Raw genomic sequence first — 24072 nt, forward strand, 5'->3', positions numbered from 1 at the left:
AAGGACTTGGTTGTTTTCGTGCACGGAAATTGTTAGTGTCACTTGGACTACAACGCATGGCCTTTGCTATGAGTGTGCGGCAGCAGTTGTACGCAAAAAATTCTCTCCGCTTTTTGCAGTGGAATGATTAATTGTCTAGAGGTGATAATTATGCATATTTGGAATTAGATTCTGAGAGTGACAGATGCTTCTCTGACCAATCACATTTATGCAAATTCGGCGGTGACCAATGGCAGCGCAGCAGTGATGATTGGGTCAGAAGCACAATTTTTATAAGCATTGTAAAAGGGTCGGCTGTGGTTAGAATGTGCGAGGTTTGGTGCTCATCCTGTCCCGGAGTATCACTGTTCTTATTGTGACAGCCTCCGCTATGGTAACCCAGAGAAGACCAGGTATTTTTCTTCATCCGATGTATTTACTAGTCTCCTCAGAAGGAATCGTTGTCTAGTGTTGTGATGGTTTTGCTTGTCTTGTAGAGAAAAGGGTATGTTGAGTAACCCTTTCATGTACATGTACAGAGTAACTGTTCTATCAGTTCATTGATAGAACAGAGTTACCAACAGTTCTTTTGATACAACCAAAACTGTTCTTAGATCATCTTTCAAATGTGCAAGAGTTGAATGTGAGCTAGCCATCTTTTCAGTTTTTTTCTCAAAATTGTAATTGTCAGCTGAATTGTGCTTATAAAGTAGGTTTTGCAGTAAGCTGATAAAAAGACGGCTAAAGTTTAAATGCATCTTTTGATGAAAATCTGACAAAATGTGACCAATACTTGATAAAAAGAGAAAGGAAGGGTTGAAATTTAGCAAATTTGTTCCGGTAAATGTATGCTTGTACATTAGAGAGCTAAATGTTAAAAGATTTGCTACATAGTTTGAATTGTCCCGGCACCATTTGAAAGAGAATGTTTGCCACGTAGGATAGAACAGAATCAATTATTAATAGCATGATTCATAGTCAGGTTTATGGCCATTACACTAACAGTTGGTCACATGCTGGTTTCACATGCTTGTCCAAACCCTGCCGCACGGAATTGTTTTCTAGTCGACCGCCTCACACTGACAGCCGACATATTTTTAGTGACAACGGCGTTGAACTTCAATGTCCCGTGACTTCCCGGATGCGTATGCTAAGCCGGATAAAGTCACATGTCGTTCACATGCTTACCCGGCTCGCTGTCGTGTTACCGTGGCGATAGATCAGTACCCGCCCCCTGTGAGTCATTGCCCGGCAGATGGGGCCGATAACAAAATAATTTTCCTAATGCCTTTGATTTTCAATAACAAAACTACTCCTCCGATTCACGTTACACTCCCCGGACAGTCACATGTTTTTCGCTGAATCTAGCGTGGCGAGAATAGCCCGCCGACCTGGAAAGATCGGCGCATGGTTTATGGCGCTGAACTTTGGAATATGATGGTGAAAAAGGGCAGGGAGAGAGGGTACACTAGTATGCCTCCAACCCTCGATCCATCACTGTTAAGTCTTTATAACCACTATTGACCAGGTGGAGCTATTTCCCCATCAATAAGGCCGGCAGCTGTGGATTCAGTGACTCTTCCCGCGCTAAATGCCCCCAGAAAGGCTCTCTCCAACCACACGTTAATGGAAACACGCTGTATGACATCACAGCAGGGATATAAGAGGAAAGGATGGCTGTCGGAGCTGAGAAACAATGGCATTTCTACTGCGGCACAATTTTTACGACAGCTGAAGAGTTTTCCTTTAGTTGGTATTGATTAGGAGCACATAGAGACATATTGTGTGAATCCTAGAGTAAGACCAAATGGCTGTATTTCATTAAGACTCATCAATATCTCCTCACTGACAGCCCACACGAGTAATGACGTGCATCCCTTACTGGAGGCTATCCGTGACTTGTGGTTGTGGAAATGGCAGTCCATTTCTCACCAGCCATGCCCCAAGGCTCCCTTTCCACGAGGCGGCGATCGCTTAGCGACCATACAGCGACCAAAATTGGCTTTATGTAACCCTCGGTTTCATATCTGTTTCATAATTTGAATAAGATACAAGATGTAAAAGTATGATTTAGAAAAATAACAAAACACAAAACGTAAAAAAAAGTTCTTTATTCATGAAATTAAATTCGTTGAACGATCTTTCATCAGTGGACAGTCGTAGCCTCTAGTGCAAAGGGGTGTAAGTAACGTATTGCCTAAGCCCACGTCAATGCATCTACTCTGTTATCAGATCAACTTGTCAGAATGTAAAAAAAAAATTAAAAATTAAGTTGAACTGAAAAATGGGACCGTGATTGCTATTTACTGTTTGTTGAAATATTATCATACTACCTTCATTTTAAATTAAGGGGTTTATTTGATGATTTCTAGAGCTTCAATGTACATGAATCAGCATTGAAAACACTAAGGAATTTTTCCTGCTCTTCATCAGAGATTTTGCATGGCATGATGTTTTAACATATTCCTATGGCACTAACATTTTGATTTTACAAAATCATGATTTGAATTTAACTGTTGAACTTAAAATTTATAACATTAGATATAGGAAAACCTGGGCTTACTCACTACAAGCTTATGAAAAAAGTATGGGCCACATTACTCTACAAGGTATAGAAGAAACCTTTTTAAAACCCTCTCAGTTTCAAGAATTTTGGCAGATTCTTTAGTGTATAAATTCTCTACAAATCTGAAGAAGACGCTTAGATCAAATGAAAAAAATTAGAAGGTGAAATTAGTAAGTATTTTATTGTCTCTCCTGCCATTATCTTTACAACTTTCCTATGAAAAAAATTCATGTCTTTCAAAGTCTGAGCAGTGCTGCAATGGCCTAGTGGGTAGAGTGTTCGCTGTGAGTTGGCTGTTACTGGTGGGTCATACCAAAGACATTTAAAACCGTACATACTGCTTTCTCTGCTTAGCACTCAGCATTTGGGAAAGCGTAAGGCAATTAAACACACACCACTACTACGTTGTAGTGGACTAGCCCCCTGCTGTAGTGATTGCACAAAGTTGTGTGGCCCAAGGGCTACTGAAACGGAGATGGGTGATGCCCTATGCACCATCTGGTGCAGTAAGGGCTTTAACTAACTTCAAAAAGTCTGTCATATAAACTGTTGCCCCCCCTTCCAATATTTTGGTCAAGGTTGCAAATCACTCCACTGCTACACACACCCCTGATATGACAAAAGTCATTTCCAGCCAGTTATTGAAGACTAACATGAATAACAACATGATCTGACGCAGATTTTCAAAATCCATAACTTGGCATCCCTGATAATTGCCTTAGTCAGACCTTTGCTGAGGTGGCATTGAATCGCTGGAAAATGAATTAGCCTTACCAGAATCCACCAGGATATAGGTATGAAGATTATTGATGTTATTGGAATCCCGTACAATTTTGCCTCACTTTATGAATATTTTCTCGACTCCTTTATGAAAACAAATGGCCGTCGGTTAGCTGAGGGATGAGTGTAGACGGGGTGGATTCAACTGAGTAAGCTCTTTTGCAATCTTTTAATTTCCTACTTACAAAAATAGGGGCAATATGGGCTAAAGGTACAATAGGTTCTTTTTAATTAATTTATTGATTAATGGGTGGTTGTACATGACAAAATCTCTAACATGGTCGGACCCGTCAATATTCCGATAGTTTGCTGAGCCATATCTCCCTCAACAGGACGCGTTATTTCGGATTCCGATGGTTACATTGTCTCACTTCGCGTCTAATCAAAGCTGCTTTCCTCCCTTGGCACGCCAAGTTTCATGTTGGCGTCTGAAATACAATAAAATCAGCGTTATGAAGGGACTAATTAACAGTTTCCAATATGCCGCCTAAATCCTGGCTGATTTAATTATTGAATTTCAAATAGTGCTTTTGCCGTGCATGTTTCCTCTTACAGCATGCAACCTGTGGATCTGTCAGAAGTACAGCCGAAATGACGCTTCCGTTTTTAGATCTACTGCAATTGGATTGTACAAACTTCAAGCTTAATGCTGCTTGGAAGTTTTAAACATCAATTTTCTCAGTGCCTTTTTTCTTTCTTGAGACTTGAAAAATGTACAGAAAAATTAAGTTGGACTTTGATCAGAGTTTAAGAGGAATGTTTTTTTAATGAAAATCAAAAAATCTATATAGATTAAGTAGTGTATCAGTAGACATCTTTTAGACTGTACCTAAATAATATGTCAAAAGAAGCACTATTGATGCAACAAAAAGTGCAGTGATTTTGAAACAGTCAAATACAGAATACAAAATAGAAATACAAAATAAATTTTACGTCAGTAGAAATCATGGCTCTTTTTGTCAATGACGGTTGGTCTTATTTTTCTGTAATATGTGGACCTCTGAAAGAGCCTCTGAAAGCTTCCTTTGTCATTTTTGAAACAATTTTTACCAAATTTGGTCATCCATCACGAAGATTTACCATTATTGAAGATGGGCCGAGAGATAGCGCTTTAATATCTCGTGCAAAACAGACAAAGGTCACAGGTCGTGCAGGTCGCTAACCCTATGTGCTTATTTTAGATGTCCTATCAACATGCTGCATCTTTTATTAGGGATGGTTCTACCGTGGGGAATATTCATTGATTGGGGGGGGGCAGGGCACGGCTGTCTGTAGGTGTATATTTTTGTCCATTCCGATCTTTCTTGGGGGAGGGGGGAGTTTTGTCTATTGTATTTTGATTGATAGTTTGGGCGTTGCAAATGAAAAGCAAATCATGTTGAATTTTGATTCAATTGGAATTTAGAAGCCGATGTTGTTAATTTTTGGTGTAAAATCTGTGATTTTTTTGTAACTTACAAATAATTTTTCGTGTCATAAAGTTAAGATTTTTGGACATACAGGGTGGATTTCACAAAATAGCTAACATGAATATTGTAGACTATTTCAAAGGATAAATATATAAAAAATGTAGTTACTATGACATACATTGAAGGCAAATAAGAGTGGACAACCTCTAGTCAACCATACACATTCACGTCTTCAGAAAAGACACTGTAGCCGTATAGTTCCTGTTTAGAACTTCATTCAAGCTATGATGTACATTGAAATCATTTCTCTCTAAATAGAATGACTGTTTACAGTAATTATGTAGCAGGCAGAAGTTGCAAACATCAGAGATGCTTACCTCTTACACCAACCAACATGTAGATCGAAACCTATCAAAGGAGAATAACCAGGGATTGTTACAGTAGTGCTTTCCTCTGTAGTTACTAGGACGTCTACATTATCAAGTCGTTTCTCTCTAAATAAAATGACTGTTTACAGTACTTATGTAGCAAGCAGAAGGTGCAAACATCAAAAATGCTCACCTCTTACACCAACTAAGATGTAGATTGAAAACTATCAAAGGAGAATAACCAGGGATTGTAGTGCTCTTCTCTGTAGTTACTAGGACATACATTGAAGTCGTTTCTCTCTAAATATTAGGACTGTTTACAGTACTTATGTAGCAGGTAGAAGGTGCAAACATCAAAAATGCTCACCTCCTACGCAAGATCTAATTACAGATTTATATCGGATTCCTGAAACAGGCCGCGTACAGGTTAACTTCGCACCCGCGGGACGTCCGTGGGCGAAGCCGATAAAACTGCGACCAAGGTCAAAGAAAATGGACGGCTATTCTTTAGAAGCGGTGACTTTATTTACCAATCAACACGTTCCATCGGGTGGCAAATGGGAGTTGCTGCTTTGATCGCTGCGTCCTGTTTATTGGAACGGCCAGACGTCTGGAGCCATTTGAGATTAACAGCCCCTCTACTGGTAATGAACAACATTGACTAGCCAAGGCTGTACGTCACACAGCAACTACGTAATAGTAACAGAAAACTTTTTTTAACTTCAGTAAAGTAGCATGTTGTTGCACTGTCTAGCAAACTTTAGAATATTTGAGAATAAACACTGATTGGTATTTAATGCATATCACAAAATATTTCCACTGGTACTATTTGAGATTAACTGCCCCTCTTCTGGTAATGAACAACATTGACTAGCCAAGTAATAAGTGATACACTGACTGTAATTCACTGTAAATCACAAAATATTAACAATGGTTTAATGCAAACATATTCAGTCTTCTGCATGCCCCCTCCCCCTCACTTTTGCTTCACTGCAAACCTAAAACACAGCAAATTCAAACTGAATTTACATTATTCTGTAAGTCCCGTCTGTTGTCCACAGTTGTAGGTCTATGTAAAGTAAAGTTTATCGATAGATTAATTGCTCTTAGGATATCAACATATTGCCTTGACTGTCTGATGTTGGCTCCTCTTGGAGTGTAAATCTTAACTGAAGAAAAGTATTCAGTGTGCACTAGCAATATTGATATCATTTTGCCTTTATTCTTTATCAAAAATTAGAACAAGACATTTTGCCTTGGATATTGGTTTCCTTTCTCTTCAATTTTGGCACATATTGTGGCTGAGACATCAAGATGTAAGCAGAAGTGAAACAAATGCACTCTCACATGATTTGCCCACACAGCCACATAGGCATTGGTCATCTGTTAAATCTGTGCACCGTGCGTGTGCAAGGTCGTGTTCACAGGCCTCCCCCACGCAAGGCCGCTTCAAATCGTGTTATGGTCACATTGATCTCGCACTTCCCACTCACTATGCACTGCCTGGCTGCACAAATCATCTATAGTAGTGCAGCCCCACACTTTAGCAAGAATTCACTGAAATGCAGATAGCTGTGTCCTCCTCTATGTTGATGTCCCCTGATGACGTCATGTGAAAACAGTCTATCGACTATTGTCACACAACTGTGCTCTTTTCTATAGATTCCACTTCCAATACAAGACACCGGTGCCCCCCAGACAAATACGTCTACGGTAACTAGCCTTTAGCTCAAACTTGAGACACTATTAATCATGGCGCTGCTTTATTGAAGATGTCTGCATGATAAAAGGTTTATGTCATAGGGGAGAGGATTCTGTAAGTTATCGTCATCATTGTGAAACTTCAACATTAGAATTGGTACATGTACACTCGTATCCCATAATGTATGGCATAGAGAGAGAAGTCTTCTGGGACACGTCTGTTACTGATGCACTTGAACTCGAGCCAACGATGTTTTCATCAAAATACGGTGATATTTCCAATGGGACTTTTGGTTTGAGATTGCCTATATGTCACAACGTTGCTATTTAGCAGGCTATAGCCTTACGGCTATTGAAACTAGCATTTGAAAAGGACATTGCCCCAGAAAGTGATATCTGCAATTACAGGTTCATCTTACAGAGAAGCTAGTAACATGGGTGTAGTAGATATTCAGTCTTATTAATACTGCATGCTTCTGGTACCCACAATAACGGGATCCCCTAGCTAGTGCCCATGCTTCAAGTTAACAATATGATCTAGGTATAGCAGACAATCATTTTACAGAGCTACTGGTAGACTCTACATAGATGATAGGTTCAATGGAAGATAATCTTGTTATTCCAATTGTTGTTTACAATCCCAGTTTGCAAAGAGTGACTCGGGAAGACAGTACTGAAAATCAGTGGGATGCTGTTTTTATTGCTGATTGCTACCAAGCTGTGAACATCTTTTGGTTGCAATTTTTTTTCTTAACTTTTTGCAGAATTTCTTTGATTATGTTAATGCTGAAACGTGTGTGTGTGTGTGTGTGTGTGTGTGCATATGTGTATGTGCGTACAAAAATGGGCGTGTTTGTAACTTTAGCATGTGATGATAATAAAAAATCAGATCATGATATGAATCAAATAAGCAAGAGAATGCAATTTTTTCTATTTAACATAACATGATCATTTGGAGATCCTCCAACTTTTTATTAGGATTTGAAAATGTCAACATTCTATTGTTTCTTGGTTGCTCTTTCTGTATTGTCTGTGATAATAATTCAGTCCTGATGATAAACATCTGTATTGAATCAGAGAAATGTCATCTCAAGGTTCTATGGGTTCTGTTTCAATATCATACGTCAAAACACCAAGGCCAAAAAGGACATCACTTCCCAGATTGTGCAATCAACTTATTAATCATAATTAGGTGTATTGAAGATATTGACATGGATAACAGACGACCTGCACATGTGGTAAAACTGAAGGTCAACTTATGAATAAATCATTACCGTCTGTCAATTGTAATAAAATAACGCTCGCTCTATATTAGTTTAAGGTTTTGTAGCATAGAGCGTAAAGAACTGAGTCTGAATTAGGATGTTCCTGTAGATCATACTTTTTAAAGGGTTGATATATACATGTACACAACAAACAATACAAATAACATAGTATGTACTTGTATATATGCATAATGATATCAGCTATACAATATCTGAAACTATACTGGACATAGTACTTGTCCTAATTTCATTATCCTAATATCTTGGTACATATCAAAATCAGCGATGAAAAGATATTTTGTGACAAGGACAATTTTTTAAAGAGCTTTTCTCAATGCAGACTTTTATGAAATGTATTAGGATGATTACATTTGTGACTGATCTTTATCATTATATTCGCATGTTCTGACATGCCTCATTTAATACATGTACCACACTGATTCAATTTGTTACTTCCCTGACATTTTAGAGCAAGTAAGAGAACAATACAGAAACATAAGGCTGGGAGAAAAACTTGCAACTTAATCTATTCACTACCTGAAACTGTGTGCACCAACTTAAAAACTTTCCCCTCAGACTTTTTTCATGTTGAAACTCCAATCAAGCATTTCCAAGGGTACAATTAGTCAAGCAACTGGATGAAATTTTATCAAATTGCTTCAGTAATTATAATTGTTACTGCACATCTTCTAACCAGTATATCTAACCTTCACCTTTAAGCATTTTTTTCAAAAATCCAAGAACGAACCAATGAAATTGGTGTGGCCTAATGGTGCCTTTGATGTCATCAGTATATGACTTTTATGGCCTTGTTGGGTGGAGTCAGATGACCCCTCATCTATAATTGAAAAGGGCCACACCCACCTGACTTCTTGCCAAGTTACAAACATTTCAGTCTGTATATCTATATCATTGGACGATCGATACATTTACATTACAGGATGTTTTTCGGATATTTTTAACTTTTTGACATTGCTGATGTTTTCTACAGATTTATTTTGCATTGTTGTACTGATTTTTCCATGAATATTTTTGCATGTACTGTCATGTTGTGTTTTACCAATTTTAGAAATACCAAGAAATGGACAAATACGTTTACATTACAGAATTTATTTCAGATCTTTTCAATTGATTGACATTGTTGAATTTTCATGCAGACATTGTTCTTTCTTGGTATTGTCTGATTCTGTTTAAATATAATTTCCTAATGTATTGTCATGTTTTCAGTATGATGTTTTATATGTTTATTAGTTGTGTTGTAATGAGAAAACAATCAATGAAGTTTCTATTCACAGGAGTCATAGAGATTTCCCTGAGTTTGCCAGTTACTTCAACTTTCATAATTTCGCCCAGTACTCTAAGACCACTACATAAACAAAACAATGTTATCAAGGTCTTTTTCATTTTATTTCAAGAACATCTGGCTATGTGAAGTGTGCAAACCTTCGATATTACCAATGATGAATAGTACATCTGTTTAAATTTACTGTTTTTGTTTCATGTGATGGTCTTAGAGTACTCAGACTTATGAGAATTGATGCACGATGGTTTTCTTGGTCGTGTGAAACACCTTGATGTTGCAATATCTCATCTTTGATCTGTATACAATAACAGAATTAGAATTCTTGTACAGCCAAACAAGCTATTGAGTATTTGCCTTGATTTTAATGTGTGTCTTTTGTTTTGTGCCAACAGAGGACCGGAAGTTGTTTGTGGGCATGCTCGGAAAACAGCAAACAGAAGAAGATGTGAGAAGGTTATTTGACCCGTTCGGAACGATAGAGGAATGTACCATTCTGAGGGGTCCTGACGGACAAAGTAAAGGTCAGTCTAGCATCTTCTCATCTTTATAATCTATTTAATCAATATCAGAAGGCATATCTTTGTTATAAAGATATGCTTATAACAGATGCAACATTTTTCAGCACCAAGGACAGATGCTAGGATTTTCTTTTGGGAAAAAGACTTTTAATGCCAAACAGACAGGCCTATAAGAATAGTAAGTACTATAAACAAATAGCCAAGTAAAGCCTTTGATCAACAGAAAATATATATATAAGATAAAAATAAGTACAAAACTTGTACTAGCAAATTCAGCACCAAAAGAATAATTCTTTCTAGAAGGAAAATGTTTCTAAAAGGATCCATCACAAATAGAAGTATCATAAGATAGATTTTAGTCCTTTGATCAAACATGAAAAGTATATATATAATGTAAGATAAAAGCAATAACAAAATATGTAAGAACCATGTCAGCACCAGGGAAAGTTACTCAAACTGTAAAGGAAACTTTCTTAAAAGATCCATCACAAATAGCATGTACTATGAAAGGAGTTAAAGCCTTTCAAACAGCGTAAAAGTGTTCATGAAAGATAAATGTAAGTGCCAAACTTGCAGCATCCATTTTAGCACCATGGAAAGATACTGGAAGATTAAAGCCATACTTTGTCATATTTCAAGAAAGACCTGTCACAGATAACATATACTATAAGTGGAATAGATGGCCTTTTATTAACATAGAAAAAGATGTAATGCAAGATGAAGGTGAATAGAAAACTTGTGGCAAAATTTCATCACCAAAAAGTATTCAATGTAAGAGAAATGCAAGAACAAAATCTATAATAGCTATTTCAGTACCAAGGAAAGACAATGAAAGAGTAAAGAGAATCTTTGCCATCCTTCTAGAAAGGGCTATCTTAGATAGACTGCACTATAAGTGGTGTTGAAGGGCTCTCAATGCCTCTCTTACACCTCATGCCATTAAAGCTGGTGCAAGCCCAAGTATAATGCACGGCCTTCTGTAGATGATGGATGTTGGAGGCTGGCTAAAACATTACAGTGACAAAGTACTGTACCACTTATCAGCCTCTGGGCATTCCCTTTTTAAGGAAGCCAAAGGGAAGGCATTAAGCGCCAACAGTGGTCCCAGGAGCGCTGGACAGGCTTTACGTCTGGGTGACGGACTGTAGAGTGATCAATACTTGTTGTCGGGACAATTTTCACTGGTGGGAACATGGCATGGGGGAATACATCCTCCAGTTTAATGGCCAGATTCAGAAATATCATTCTCACGGTTTCGGTTCATAACAGGGCTGTTTCAAGCTTAAACTTTGAAGCAAAAGATGGGTGTGCTTTTGCTAAAAACTTCGGAGCAAAGATTGGTGGAGCAAAAAGATTGGAGCAAAAGATTGGTGTGCTTCTGCCGCAAACTGTGCGCTAAGAATGATTTGGATTTAGGTCTGGAGGTTGTATCGATGTTGAGACCACCCAAGGGTGTTACCCATTCATCGCTACAAGATATGATCCTGACACCCCCGTTTTACAACTTGTTTGTCGGCTACTTGGCACAAAGAGATTTCGGGTTTTCACTTGGGAACGGCCTGACCACCTTGCTAGCTAGTACGTTTGTCGGAGTTCCTTTCCTTTCAAAACACGTTTTTCCGTCCTGCTCAATGTTTGGGAGCCCATGTTGTTCATTTTCATGACAGAATCTGTCATCTTTAGTTTACCAAATTACATTTTCATTTTATGTCATGAAGTTTGGACAAAGAGGGTGAATATTTTTTCCGTCCAAATAGCACATTTTTTGTCTCAATACTGAGTTTGGGGGACAGGTCCTGGAGACATCCCTAGTTCATGTACTTATCAAGATGATTCCAATAAAGTTTTTCTGACAACACTGTGATATGTATGCATCCACCTCTATCCTAAAAATGAAGGCTGGGATGATGATGTATTGGTGTAAGAATTGATGTATAATTCATACATGTATATGTCAATACATAAAGAAATCTGCTCTTAGCAAACCTGAAAGAATCAGTCTGTCAGTTCCAGAGTTAATCATTATTCCTTATTACTTCAAATTTATGATGTCAACTCTTATAATTCCTTAGGGTACCCAAAGACCACAACATCATGAAAAATTATATCATCTAGGTCTTCCAAAGAATGTCTTGAACACCTGGATATCTGAAGAGTGCATAACTCAGAGATTATTGATACTGCATTGATAATTCTCTTTAAAATTCACCTTTTTTCTTAAGTCTTCTGGTCCTAGAATATCATTTTTCATCAGTCCTTTTACCCATTCCTACAGGAAGTATGTAATATGCAGTTACCAGAGGAACCTTTGAATGAACTATGGCCACAAGCTATAGCTATAAATCTTGCTGGACAGGCTATTGGCAAAACTGGAACATACTGCCAAACCAACTATTAACATATTTTGCTCGAAGTCATATGTGTCCGATACGTCTGGATCAGATAGGATGCTGCCAAATTTTTGAATGGCTTTTCTTTGAGACAGACGCCTTTTTCACCCAAGGCTACAAAATTTAATTTCTTGTGAAATGGACTGGGCATCCTGTTTCCCTCCTCTCGAGTAATTACATCTAAGAAATGTTATAAGATGCCCAGTGGGCACAAAACATACTCTACTGTACATGCACAGTGCCATCGTGCAATGTAGGCCATTTTACAATGTTTTGCAATAGGTATGACAGTATCAAAGTTATGAAGCTGTATGTTACCTGTAAATTTCAACGCAAAGGAATTTCTAACTTTCCGGGATATTTCAGTATTTGAATCGGTCATTGTGTTGTAACAACTTGTCTAAGAATAATCTTCACTTTTCATTTGCTTTTTACCTCATGAATACCTACAGTATGTCAATCTTCAACCAAATGAAGCTGAAAATGTACTTGAAATGGCCCAGCATTTTTCCCATTAAAAGACTCAATTTCCTTGTCTAAACCACCTGTCAATCAAGAGAGAGTTGTTACCATGACAACCCAGTTCAGGGATATCAAGTTTTAAAAAAGAAAAAACATGTATTGGAAAGAGTACAGCTTTGATCACATTCAAAGTTACCACAAGTTTCTTGCCTGAACCACCTGTCAATCAAGTGAGAGTTGTTGCCATGACAACCCTTCTCAGCCAACCATCCCCTGTGTGACATGCCTATGCGGGGACCGTACCACAATGGAATAAGGGGGGATTAAGCAACCATTGATCCAGTTCTGCTGCGATAATTGCAGAGAATTCCCAACAGAAAAATGTGAAATTAAAGCCGATTTTTTCCCAATTTCCGTGACGCACTGGAAGATGACCCTACTGTAGTATGTATACACTTGTGACTTCAGTCTACCTCCTTGTGGAGTTGCAACCTTTGCTGTCGACAGTCCACTGCGACAATCTGTGACCGGGACTTTATTGATTTGCCCTAACAGTCACTGACCTATATAAAATGACAATTCAATATTATTACGTTTTAATGAAATTAATCGCGGTGACAAATTTCTTTTCGGCCGCATCAACAAAAGGTTAATAGAATGACTCGATGAATAATTCATCATAACGTCAAATATTTCTCAGCCTTGTAAACTTTCTGCAATCAAACAAAGAAGGGCCGTCAAAATGCTTAATTGAAACAAATCCCACTTCATATACATTACAACTGTTATGTTGTCATTACTCTTAATGGAATAAAACCAGGGATTATCCTTTTTAGTCCAAGCATGGAACAGAATTTCAATTGATCCAAAGTAGGTCAAAATTCACAAGGTCAAAAGTGTTATCTCTGGACCAATCAGAATACAACAGAATACAAATCAGACACCTGGAAGAATCTTGTTTCAATGCTGTCCTTTCTTAAGCTAGGGGACACATTTCCAAACCGACCAAGCTGTTTGCAAGAACGAACAATCTTAAAAGTGTATCAAGAATATACAGAAATTATACTCATAGCTAATTTTTCTTAGTAATACACTTTGTATAAGCTTTGGTGTCTGTTATATCATCTTTTCATTCCCGCAAACTGCCTGGCCAGGTGCCGGTTTAGAGATGTTACCTTGGACTTCACAGATCTTCTTATAGGAGGGAGAGAATTTTTAGGGATCTCATATTAGAATAGCAGCCGTGAGTCCATAATTAAAAAGAACTGGCTCGTGCCGTACTTTATTTAGACACTTCATTTCTCCAGCCACCCGACCATAGTGTTGATATTCATTACTCCGAGCCTGTCCAATTTACCCGCGTACGAAGCAGTGAATCAGAAAACGTGCCAAGCAACCGGCGATTGCGTCGCTCCGATATACAGAGAATTGATTTTATGGAACAGGATAATAATGAGACAGACTTAGTAATTTCAATTTCCAGATAGACGTTTTCATCGAAAGTGTTTCGATGTGGAAAAAGTCCGGGTATGGGTAATCAATTTCCGGACACGTTGAAGTTTGATAACTGCTATCCTGTGTCAAACAGAGGTGGGGTAATAAATTAGAGCCGTTTCATATTGGCCAATACATGGAATTAGGTGGGAAATATTGTCTGATTTGAACAGAACCATCCTTGAGACATGGAATTGGTGATACGTCAAAATCTGATGAAGAGTATTAGACTGTCATAAACATCGCTCATGATTTATCTTTTAGATAAACCGTGGACTTGATTTTTCGTTTTCATTCCAAGCTCTACATGGTCTATGTAGACCTATGGATTAAGTGTTACAGCAGGGCTGTCTCCAGCTTTAAATTTGTTTCTGTCCCACTCATTGCACGGGAGCCGATTTTTTAATTTTCATTGTTGAATTTGTCATTTTAAGCTTAAAAAAATACATTTTCATCAGTTTTATCTCATGAAATTGATATCTTTGGGACGGAGGAGGTTGAATTTTTTCCGTCCCAACAAGCAAATTTCCGTCCAGGGACGGAAGGACGGGTCCTGGAGACAGCCATGGTTACAGCAGACAAAGTTAAAGTTAGCACATATCTCTGTTTCAGCTATATGTGTATACTACAGCATAGAGTAGTAGTATACTGTAGCATAGAGAGAATATACTGTAAAAGGAGATATGTTTGCAGGGAATTAATTACTCGGTAGGGAGAAAATGGTGTGTTAGGCCACACCAATTTAATTTCTTGGTTGACAGATTTTTTTAAAAATTGCTTGTTGGAAAATCAACATGAAAAGAGAATCTCAGAGGAAAATGTGTACTTTGGTGCACACAGTTTCAGGGAGTAAACAGGGTCAGGTGCAAGTTTTCACCCCAGCCTTCTGTTTTAAGGATGTCCTTGGTTAAAAAAATTTTTTAAATCCATTAACCAAGAAATTAAATTGGTGTGGCCTTAGGGGTGGTTTTAAAGTTGCAGTGAAGAGGCTACCAGAAAAATCACGAAAATAAAAGCATTGCAAACATTTCCCCTTTTTTACAGTATGAAGCATATATTTTGGATTCTTTCCAGTTTTCGGAACGTCGATCGACTAATTATTTTTTGATGCAGCATTTGGTTGCTCTCTTTATTCCATATAAGTGCTGTATGTCTCAATTATGAGGAATTATGGTGATATTGATTTTGTTATGTATAAGTGCAATGTATGCACTTTGCAACATTACCTTGCGAAAATGCAATAATTCACACCTAAGTATACCTTTTCAAAAGGTCTGTGGATATTGATATGATGTTATATCACTCTGGCACCAATTGATATGGTGCAATACATTTCATATGTCAACTGTGCACTCAGAACAATACCACCAGATTATATCTAAATACAAAATGCTACACATTGTATCATGAACAATCTTTGGACAGCAATGTAAAACAATATGAGCTACACTAGGTGTTAATGGAATTATGACACATACAGGGTAAAAGTTGCACCTGTAATTTATTTTGCCATTTGCATTGTTCCAAAAGCAATGATAAGGTATGGTTCTGACGCAAATTCATTTCAATATATGACACGATCCAGTAGCAGGCAATGATACCAATCTTCAATTGGTATATGGTAGTGCTCGTAAAACTTGATCTATTGATCTACTTTGAGAGAAATATGGAGCTGGAATCAAAGGGAGTGAATGATGAAATTAAAGTGCAAGAAAACATTTGGTGAAGATGTATCATCGAGACGAAATTACCAATAGCAGTTCAAAAATTTGATGCTAGCAATGCATCAATGTAGAGGAAAATGTGTGAAGATATACATGAAAAGTAGGAACAGTAGTACAAGGGGTGCAGGAGGGGGGTTAGAAAAATAAGCAAATGGTATAGAAAATTTAATCACAGCTCATTAGGACAGTAAGAGGATGAAGTGACAATAGTTCTTTGCTGTGCCATTCATGATAGTGAAAACAGCAAAGCTGCTGTCCCTGGTACTGAAGTTGTAGCAGTTGTTAGGCAGGAAGAGGGGTGCAGGAGGGGAGTTTCTGAAGACTCCAGAAATTAAACTGGAGATAAGCCACAGTGCCTGCCAGCTAAGCATCTTATGAGACTGGGAAAACAGATTGGATATCAGTCTAGGATGATGAGAAGGCTGCATAGCTGGCTCCCATCCCAGAACTGACATTTCTCCCAGGCACAGCAGAAAGACACAAAGAACTTGTCCTTGAAGATGGCCATGTACGTTAGCTAGAACAAAACAGTACAGACCACTTCTGATTTTAGAAATAAATGTAGGGAATGAAGACTGTGAAACAGAACAGATTGGATATCTAGCAAAGATGATGAAAAGACTGCATAGCTGGCTCCCATCCCAGAACTCACTTTCCCCTACACTGCAGAAAGACGCAAAGAACTTGTCCTAGAATCTAGCCTTATTCAGGTGTCAACTTCCCTGACTACCAATAAAAATAATTAGAGCAGAACACGTTTTGATAGCTGTAGGTTTTTTTTGTCAGCAATATATTTGTGAAAACCTCTCAACATAATTCCCAGTGGCCCACTGCAATCCGCTGTAATTTACTACATTAATAACCTTTGCCTTGATATTTGACTGATTCAGATTCAGTTTTATTTCTCATGACTTTGCATGTGACAATTTCATAGAAAAATGCACATGAAGTGCGTCATAATTCACAAAGGGCTCATGATCTGTAAAATTCACTATGTAAACATTGACTATAACATTACGAGTTTAAAATAACATTGCACGATCAGATTAGAATAAGGCGCTGATTCAAGTTCCCCTCATACATAAACAATTTCAACAACTTAATAGTTAGAGCAGTTGAGTTACGTTAATGGCTCAACGTTCATCCACAAAACAGTACAGTAAAAACTGTGGTATCAACAGTCAGTGAGGTAGAGCAGTTTTGATGCTCGGGGAATAAACGAGAGTTCGAGTCTCATGGATTTACTGGAAATGATTTCTATACAACCTGGCTGATCAGTCTGTTTACTAAAATTGAATAGTTGATTTAAGGTTTGATTTTACATGTCAGATCTGCCAATAGTGGTAAAGTAATGAATGAAGTAATAGATTTGAGATAATCTAAATAAAAATTAGCTGTTGTTTTCAACTAGAACAAGGGCAGCATTGAGATGATTTGTCTGAAGTTGCAAAAAATGATATCAACAAAATCCAGTACTTTGAGAGTTCTGTCAGAAAAGAAGTGTTGTGTTTTGCATTTTTTTGTGTTCTTGATTGATTTTGATACATCATTTGTGTCTCAGAAACATTTTTTCAAAGACTAGCTCAATGGTGCTTTGATTAATGGTGTGTAGTGGTTTGAACCACAGGGCTGTGGGTTTGAATTCCAGCATATTATTTAAACTAAGTCCCAAAACCACAAAACAACTGCCCCAACTTATATTGTATGTCCAAATTGTGCTCACAGCAGAGATGGTCTGCTCTCTAAAACTTTACGAGAGTCACTTTTACAGTGCAAGGTACTTCTGTGGTATATATAATGGTTCTAGAGTGTTAATCTGTAAAATGTCAACCCAGATATGTATTCATGGTATTGAAACTTTTATCAGTTAGAACACCACCACTGTAATATTGATACAGACTTATGTGCAGTAAAGATGCTTAAAGAAAGCCCATAGCTCTTACAATGCATACATTCTGTATATTGCTTTGGATAGGTTGATCGATGGTTCACATCTTTTGGATTATTTGGTATGTGCCAGTAAAGTTTAGGCATGCGTATGACATTTATTTTTGTGGTCTGCGACCTTGCGAGGTAGTCTTTCTGTCGTTTTTCTCGGTACAATAAAGATTTTGTGTGTTTTCCTTTTATTTCAGGCTATGCTTTTGTCAAGTATAGACATGCGTATGACATTAACATGTTTTTTGTGGTCATTGACTCTCTGTGCACTAAAGGTTTTGTGTGTTTTCCTTTATTTCATGCTGTGCCTTTGTCAAGTTCTGTTCACATGCATCGCCTCATTTGGATCAGTTGAATTGTCCCAACATAACTTTGGGAATTTGTTTAGTGGTTTGGGGACTTAGTTGGAATAACAGGCTTACACTCAAACCCACAACCACGTGAATCAGTGTCTCTGTCATGTTTCCGAATATACTAAAGGTTTTTGTGTGTTTTTGTGTCTATATACATATGTATTAAACTCTTCCAATGATTGTAAAATCCCATTGTCATCCCATACTACTACACCATATTGTATAAGATAGACTGATTAGCCTAATAGAATGTTATCTATGTACCAGTGAATGCCATATTTTGTACCTTGTACAATTGTTGTGCAATAAAGTTATGTATTAAAGGTTTTGTGTGTTTTATTTCACACTATGGGATTTGAACCCCCAACCCTGTGGTCCAGCATCTCCAGGGTATTTCTTTGTATGTACTAAAGGATTTCTTCCTTTTATTTCAGGCTGTGCCTTTGTCAAGTACAGCTCTCATGCAGAAGCGCAGGCCGCCATTAACAACCTGCATGGGAGTCAGACCATGCCTGTAAGTACAACATCATTCCTTGTAGTAAAAAACATGGTGACTGGTTTATTTGCAAACAAGTGCATACACATGCCATTGCAGCCTTTCTTGGCTGAATTGGGGTATGAGACAAAATATGTCTTAAAATTCATTAGAATTCATTCAATAGCTCATACAGTTTTTACAATAACTCAACACTACATTTAAAAACTGTACACTCGAGTCAAGAAGTATGAGTCAAGAAGTACAATTCATTCAGTAACTCTAAGCTGAAAGGTAATTATATATAAGGTGGTGTTCTTAAATCTAGAAGTTCTGCAGCTGAACTGTGAAGAAACGGGCCAGAATTGTCACAATTGTAGACTGGATAGAGTGCTTGACCTGCATGTGATAGGTAGTGGGTTCAGTGGAGTCATAACAAAGACTTTAAAAATGGTACATGTTGCTTTCTCTGCTTAGCACTCAGCACATGTAGACCATATAGAGGTATAGACACTACTAGACCACTGCAATGGCCTGGTGCTAGAGTGTTCACTTTGCATGTGGTAGGTAGCGGCAATCCCTGACCCAAGTCATTTAAAATGATGTGGCCTAACAGACTGCTAGATTCTATTTGTTGCTTCACTTGTCCATGTACATGATTTCACCACATTTGTTTTTGTTGAATTCTTAGTTAACCAATTGTATAGTTTTTGTTTCATTTTATTTATTTGTATAGGGACTCCAGGAAGAATAGTGCATATTGACTGTATCACTAATGGAGATCTAAATAAAACAAACAAATGTAAAACTGATGGGCTACTTTCCTGTTGATATTCCAGTTTAGCATCACTGAATATTCAAATCTGAGAACTAAGAAATGAACATGCTGCTATATTTTTTTTCTTTTATCGACTGTAAGTGCAGAAATATTAGCGGTGGTTTTATGTTCGCAGTTTTAGCTCTTTGCGCCAAACTTAAAACCACTGCAAAATGTTTTGCCTTCCTACCCCCTTGTCAACTATAGTCTCAAACTCGAACTTAACACCACTGCAAACTCTCAATTTTCTCCCTACTGCAAAATTAAAACCACCCAAACTTAAAATGCATTTACAGTATCAATGTAAAACTAATGGACTTCCTTTGCCCACCCAGGGAGCATCTTCTAGCATTGTAGTGAAGTTTGCAGACACCGACAAGGAGCGTCAGCTGCGTAAGATGCAGCAGATGGGGCTGAACCCCATGGCCATGTTCAACCCCATGGCTCTATCACAGTTCGGAGCCTATGGTGCATATGCACAGGTATGTGGTTTTTATTAAGGTTATGGTAGCATAGTTCAAGAAGCTAGGGGTGGATTGTCAAATTTCGTATGTGATATCAAAAGACTGATTAGATTTTGGGCTCCCTGGTGGATTTTCTGGATGCACTACTTTCTTTATTACTGCAACAATCCAAGTGGTTAGATATTGGGCTTCTTCATGTCCTACTGAATTCCTTACCCCAAATTATATGAAATAAAACAGGCAGCTAACCCCAAGCAGAGTGGAGAAATTTGTTGCTGTATCAAGTTTGTGATTTATGTATTGAACATCAGCTATAACAAAACTGAACAGACCACTTCTGATTTCACAAAAAAGTCTTTATAGAATAAAGAGGCAAGTGGGATAGAAAATTCAATCACAGCACATTAAGACAGTAGGAGGAAGATGTAACAATGGTTTCTCTGCTGTCCCTGGTACTGAAGTTGTTGCAGTTGTTACGTAGGAAGAGGGGTGCAGGAGGGGAGAAGTACAAGAGGCAAATGAGATAGGAGATATAAAATTTAAAGCACATAAAGACAGCAGAAGTAAGAAGCGACAATAGTTCTCTGCTGTGCCATCCATAGTGGTGCAGACAACACGTCCCTGGTACTGAAGTTGTGGCAGTTGTTAAGTCCTTATCTCGTTCTCGCTTCAGTAACTCCGGGGAAAGAAGGATCACTGTTGTCAGAGGAAGCCTGCAGTGCATATGCAAACTGCGCAGATAAGGTTTCAACATACGGCAGACACTGTGGGGTAACAGAGCTCCAATCAGCATACATGCTGCTCGTACACTTGTGACAAGATCCTATCGGGGCAGTAAATTATTCTGGCGTGTATTTCTGCATAATAGTTCCCGGTGTATCGGGCGAAATATCAAGTTGTTCAATTGAGTTTTGGACGTCGGAATTACTCGTCGGTTTTCCCGGGACCTGTTATCTTGCGGAAAACAGATGAAGGAATGGAATGTGGGAAACGCATGGCCCTGGGGTAGAGTTAACTTTCAAGGTTTAATCAGAAATAATGGCTAACCTTTTCAGAATGAGTCGCGGGGAATTACTCTTGACAGCGGAACTCAATTTACACCGTTTGCTTATTACGACGTGAAGTTGCTTGTGACATGTTGAATGTAATAAAGCAACTGGTCGTGTGCGATACACTCGGTTTCAGACGTTGTTGTTTTTCACCTTGTAGTGCCCAGAGGCAAGTTGCTGTTTCTATAGTATATTTCTACAGGCAGGGGTTGATAGCCCTTCCCCTATGGTTTCAGATTATCCTAGTCTATCAGTATGTACAGTCTCTAAACTTGCTGTTATGGTGGCATAAATGAATAGTGCTGTCTTCATTTTGCCATTGTAATCTTAAACTTTAGCACTCTGATGTAGACATTTGGCAGCCAATTCCCTATTGTTACGGAGTTAGGCAGCAGGGAGAAGGTTAAGGATCACTGGTAAATGTTTGTAGTTGAATCATATGTCCATGTCTAAAGTACTTTCTTGCTGGTGCTTAAGTGTAAAAGGTGTAAAGCTCCTTTCTTCCTTAGTGGCCATGTCTGCAAGGTTTTAATCCCGCAGTCTTTTACACTGAGCTATGCCATTACAGAAAACATATTTCAAGCTCAAAGTAGTTCTTTTGCAGAACTTTTCAATTACATACAAAGACTTGAGAAATATGTGGCTTGTATGAGTTGAACAAAATAGAGGATCAGTCTTGTTGGGACACTGCCAAAAATAAGAGTTCTAGCCTATCAGTGTAAAATATTGTTCAAGTGATATTTTGAGAGGTTTGTGGAGTGTGATATGATGGCAAAACATTCTTCTGGAAAAACAACATGATGAGATATATATTTGCTGCCTCTCTTATTCTCCTCTGGAGTTTTTCTAAATGAATGAAAAATCACACAAAACATATTTTTATTTTGGAAAAATAACATGATGAGATACCTATTTGGCACCTCTCTTATCCTCCTTTGGAGTTTTGATAAATGAAAAATTCCATAAAATATCTTTTTATTTTGGAAAAATAACATGAGGACATATCTATATGCCACCACAAAATATCTTAAGTTTGTATTTTGGAAAAACAGCATGATTAGATATCTATTTCCCACCTCTCTTATTCTCCTCCGGAGTGTTTCTAAATAAATGACTTGGGAGACCTGACCATCTCAGTGAACTTGTTCCGGAGAAGGGCTTCATTTGTTAAGACAGGATACCATCTGGCTGCGCCGCCCGCGATGTTGTTCCGCCTTTAATGACTGGGCGATCCACACGTGCGATGTAACTAAAACCCATCTGCCCAACGCATGGGTGCAATTACACCTAATTCTCCCCACCCTCCTAATAAGTCTCCAGCGCGGACTGATGATCAATCTTGGGCCTTCATTAGGCACCCAGCTGGTAGTTCTTGGTTTCATCCCCTTCTGGACGTCTTAGATTCCTGGTAAAATAACTGTGGTATAAATGAATCTTTAAAAATCTTCTATCATTTTATCCTTTATAAATCTAACAATTTGTATTTGTTTGTATGCTTGTAGTTCTTGGTTTTATCTCCTTTTGTCCATCTTAGATTCTCACTAAAATAACTGTTGTATGAATAAATCTTGTCTTGAATATTTTACAGAAGAAATCATTGATGTATGAGTTTATCCTTTACAAAACCATTAAACAAAAATTTGTGATATTTGTAGTTCTTGGTTTCATCTCCTTCTAGATGTCTTAGATTCTCACTAAGATTTGTATTTATTTGCATTGATTTGTGAAATGACTTGCAGGAATGAAATCTTTTAAAATGTTCTATACTTTTATCCATTATAAAACTATTAATCCAAGCCCATCCAAGTTGTCAAAATTTTGCCTCCAAAGCTGCAAATATTCGATTGAAATAGCTCAGACAATAATTACAGTGACAATGCGTTTTATTCTATCCTTTGTAAACTGAAATCATAATCAATTTATTGTCATAGTTTGTTGGACATAAAGCGACATGAAAAAATTAAGGCATTTAAAGAATGGAAGCATATGACATATTCAAAGCCGCAAATACGAAGTATCAGTCAAAAGTCAGTGGCCATGTGCCCTGAAAGAGTTCTCCTATCCTCCAATATGTTTCTTTTCCTTTCCCTTCCTGCCTCAAAAGCATCTTGCATGCCGACGTCCATGAATCAGCTTGAGTTTGCCTGGAGTTCATTACAACTCCGACATTACCATTCACTGCTGTGGCTGATGTATCCATCCTGAGTTGTCCAACCAGGTTTTAATTGAGATAGGGGAACATACCATAATCCGGGCGGGACAGGGGCATTAACTCACCTAGACTGAGGGATGGAGGATTCCGCCCAAGGATCCCGGCCAAAGCCTCTTAATTTGTAACAAAGTGTAAAGACGAATCTATCAGGAGCTGGCGGAGACTTAGAAGGGTCATCCTGGCTTATTTCAGCAGTCTGAAGTGGACGGGGACAAATGTCTGCGTGAAGAATTCTGTCCTTGCTAAGACTCTATCACCGTTTGTTACGTTCAGTTCAAAAGTAACAAGGCAGCACGCAATCTGTCTTCTGTCAGAGGGATTTCTCACGCCTACACCCCGCACTGGTTGATAATTAGAACGGAAGCTCACGTCCGTGCTAGTTATAAAGTTTTCATTCTTTGAGGATAGTCTAGGACGTGTATAGGAAATGTTTAGGTTTTATTGAAAGAAAAAGACGTTTTGCATACATCTCTATATCTGTGCCTTACAGACAAAAACTCAGATATCCCAATTTTTTGGTGAAGTTAATAGGAGTTTGATAATCTTTCGATCAATGAAAGTTTTCTTGTAAGCTAAACACATTTTCACATTTCAACAGTTTAATTATAACTCAAATGCATATCAATTAAGATATTCTAATGAAAAATGTTTAATGAACCCCAAAATGATAAGATTCAATTCAGAAATATAAACTTTTAAGGGAATCAATTGAAAACTCAGCCTGTACAGTTACATTCTTGGTGAGAATTTGGCAGAATGCCCTTTTCGGTTTATATATAAAAGTGCAATAGTTGAAACGTCACCA

At 37.9% G+C, this 24072-nt stretch overlaps 1 protein-coding gene across 10 annotated transcripts in view; it reads left to right on the top strand.

Annotated features, from left to right (window-relative positions):
• LOC136426006 (CUGBP Elav-like family member 4) overlaps positions 1-24072 on the top strand; it is a 322997-nt gene that overhangs the window by 282764 nt on the left and 16161 nt on the right. For all 10 annotated transcript variants that reach the window (XM_066414929.1, XM_066414933.1, XM_066414928.1 and 7 more), the window contains exons 5-7: positions 9764-9892; positions 18685-18764; positions 19878-20024. In XM_066414929.1, the coding sequence (XP_066271026.1) occupies positions 9764-9892; positions 18685-18764; positions 19878-20024 (356 nt within the window). The remainder of the gene's footprint in view (positions 1-9763; positions 9893-18684; positions 18765-19877; positions 20025-24072) is intronic.

Source organism: Branchiostoma lanceolatum, chromosome 19 (assembly GCF_035083965.1).
Source record: "Branchiostoma lanceolatum isolate klBraLanc5 chromosome 19, klBraLanc5.hap2, whole genome shotgun sequence".
In the NCBI taxonomy this organism is placed as follows: Eukaryota; Metazoa; Chordata; class Leptocardii; order Amphioxiformes; family Branchiostomatidae; genus Branchiostoma; species Branchiostoma lanceolatum.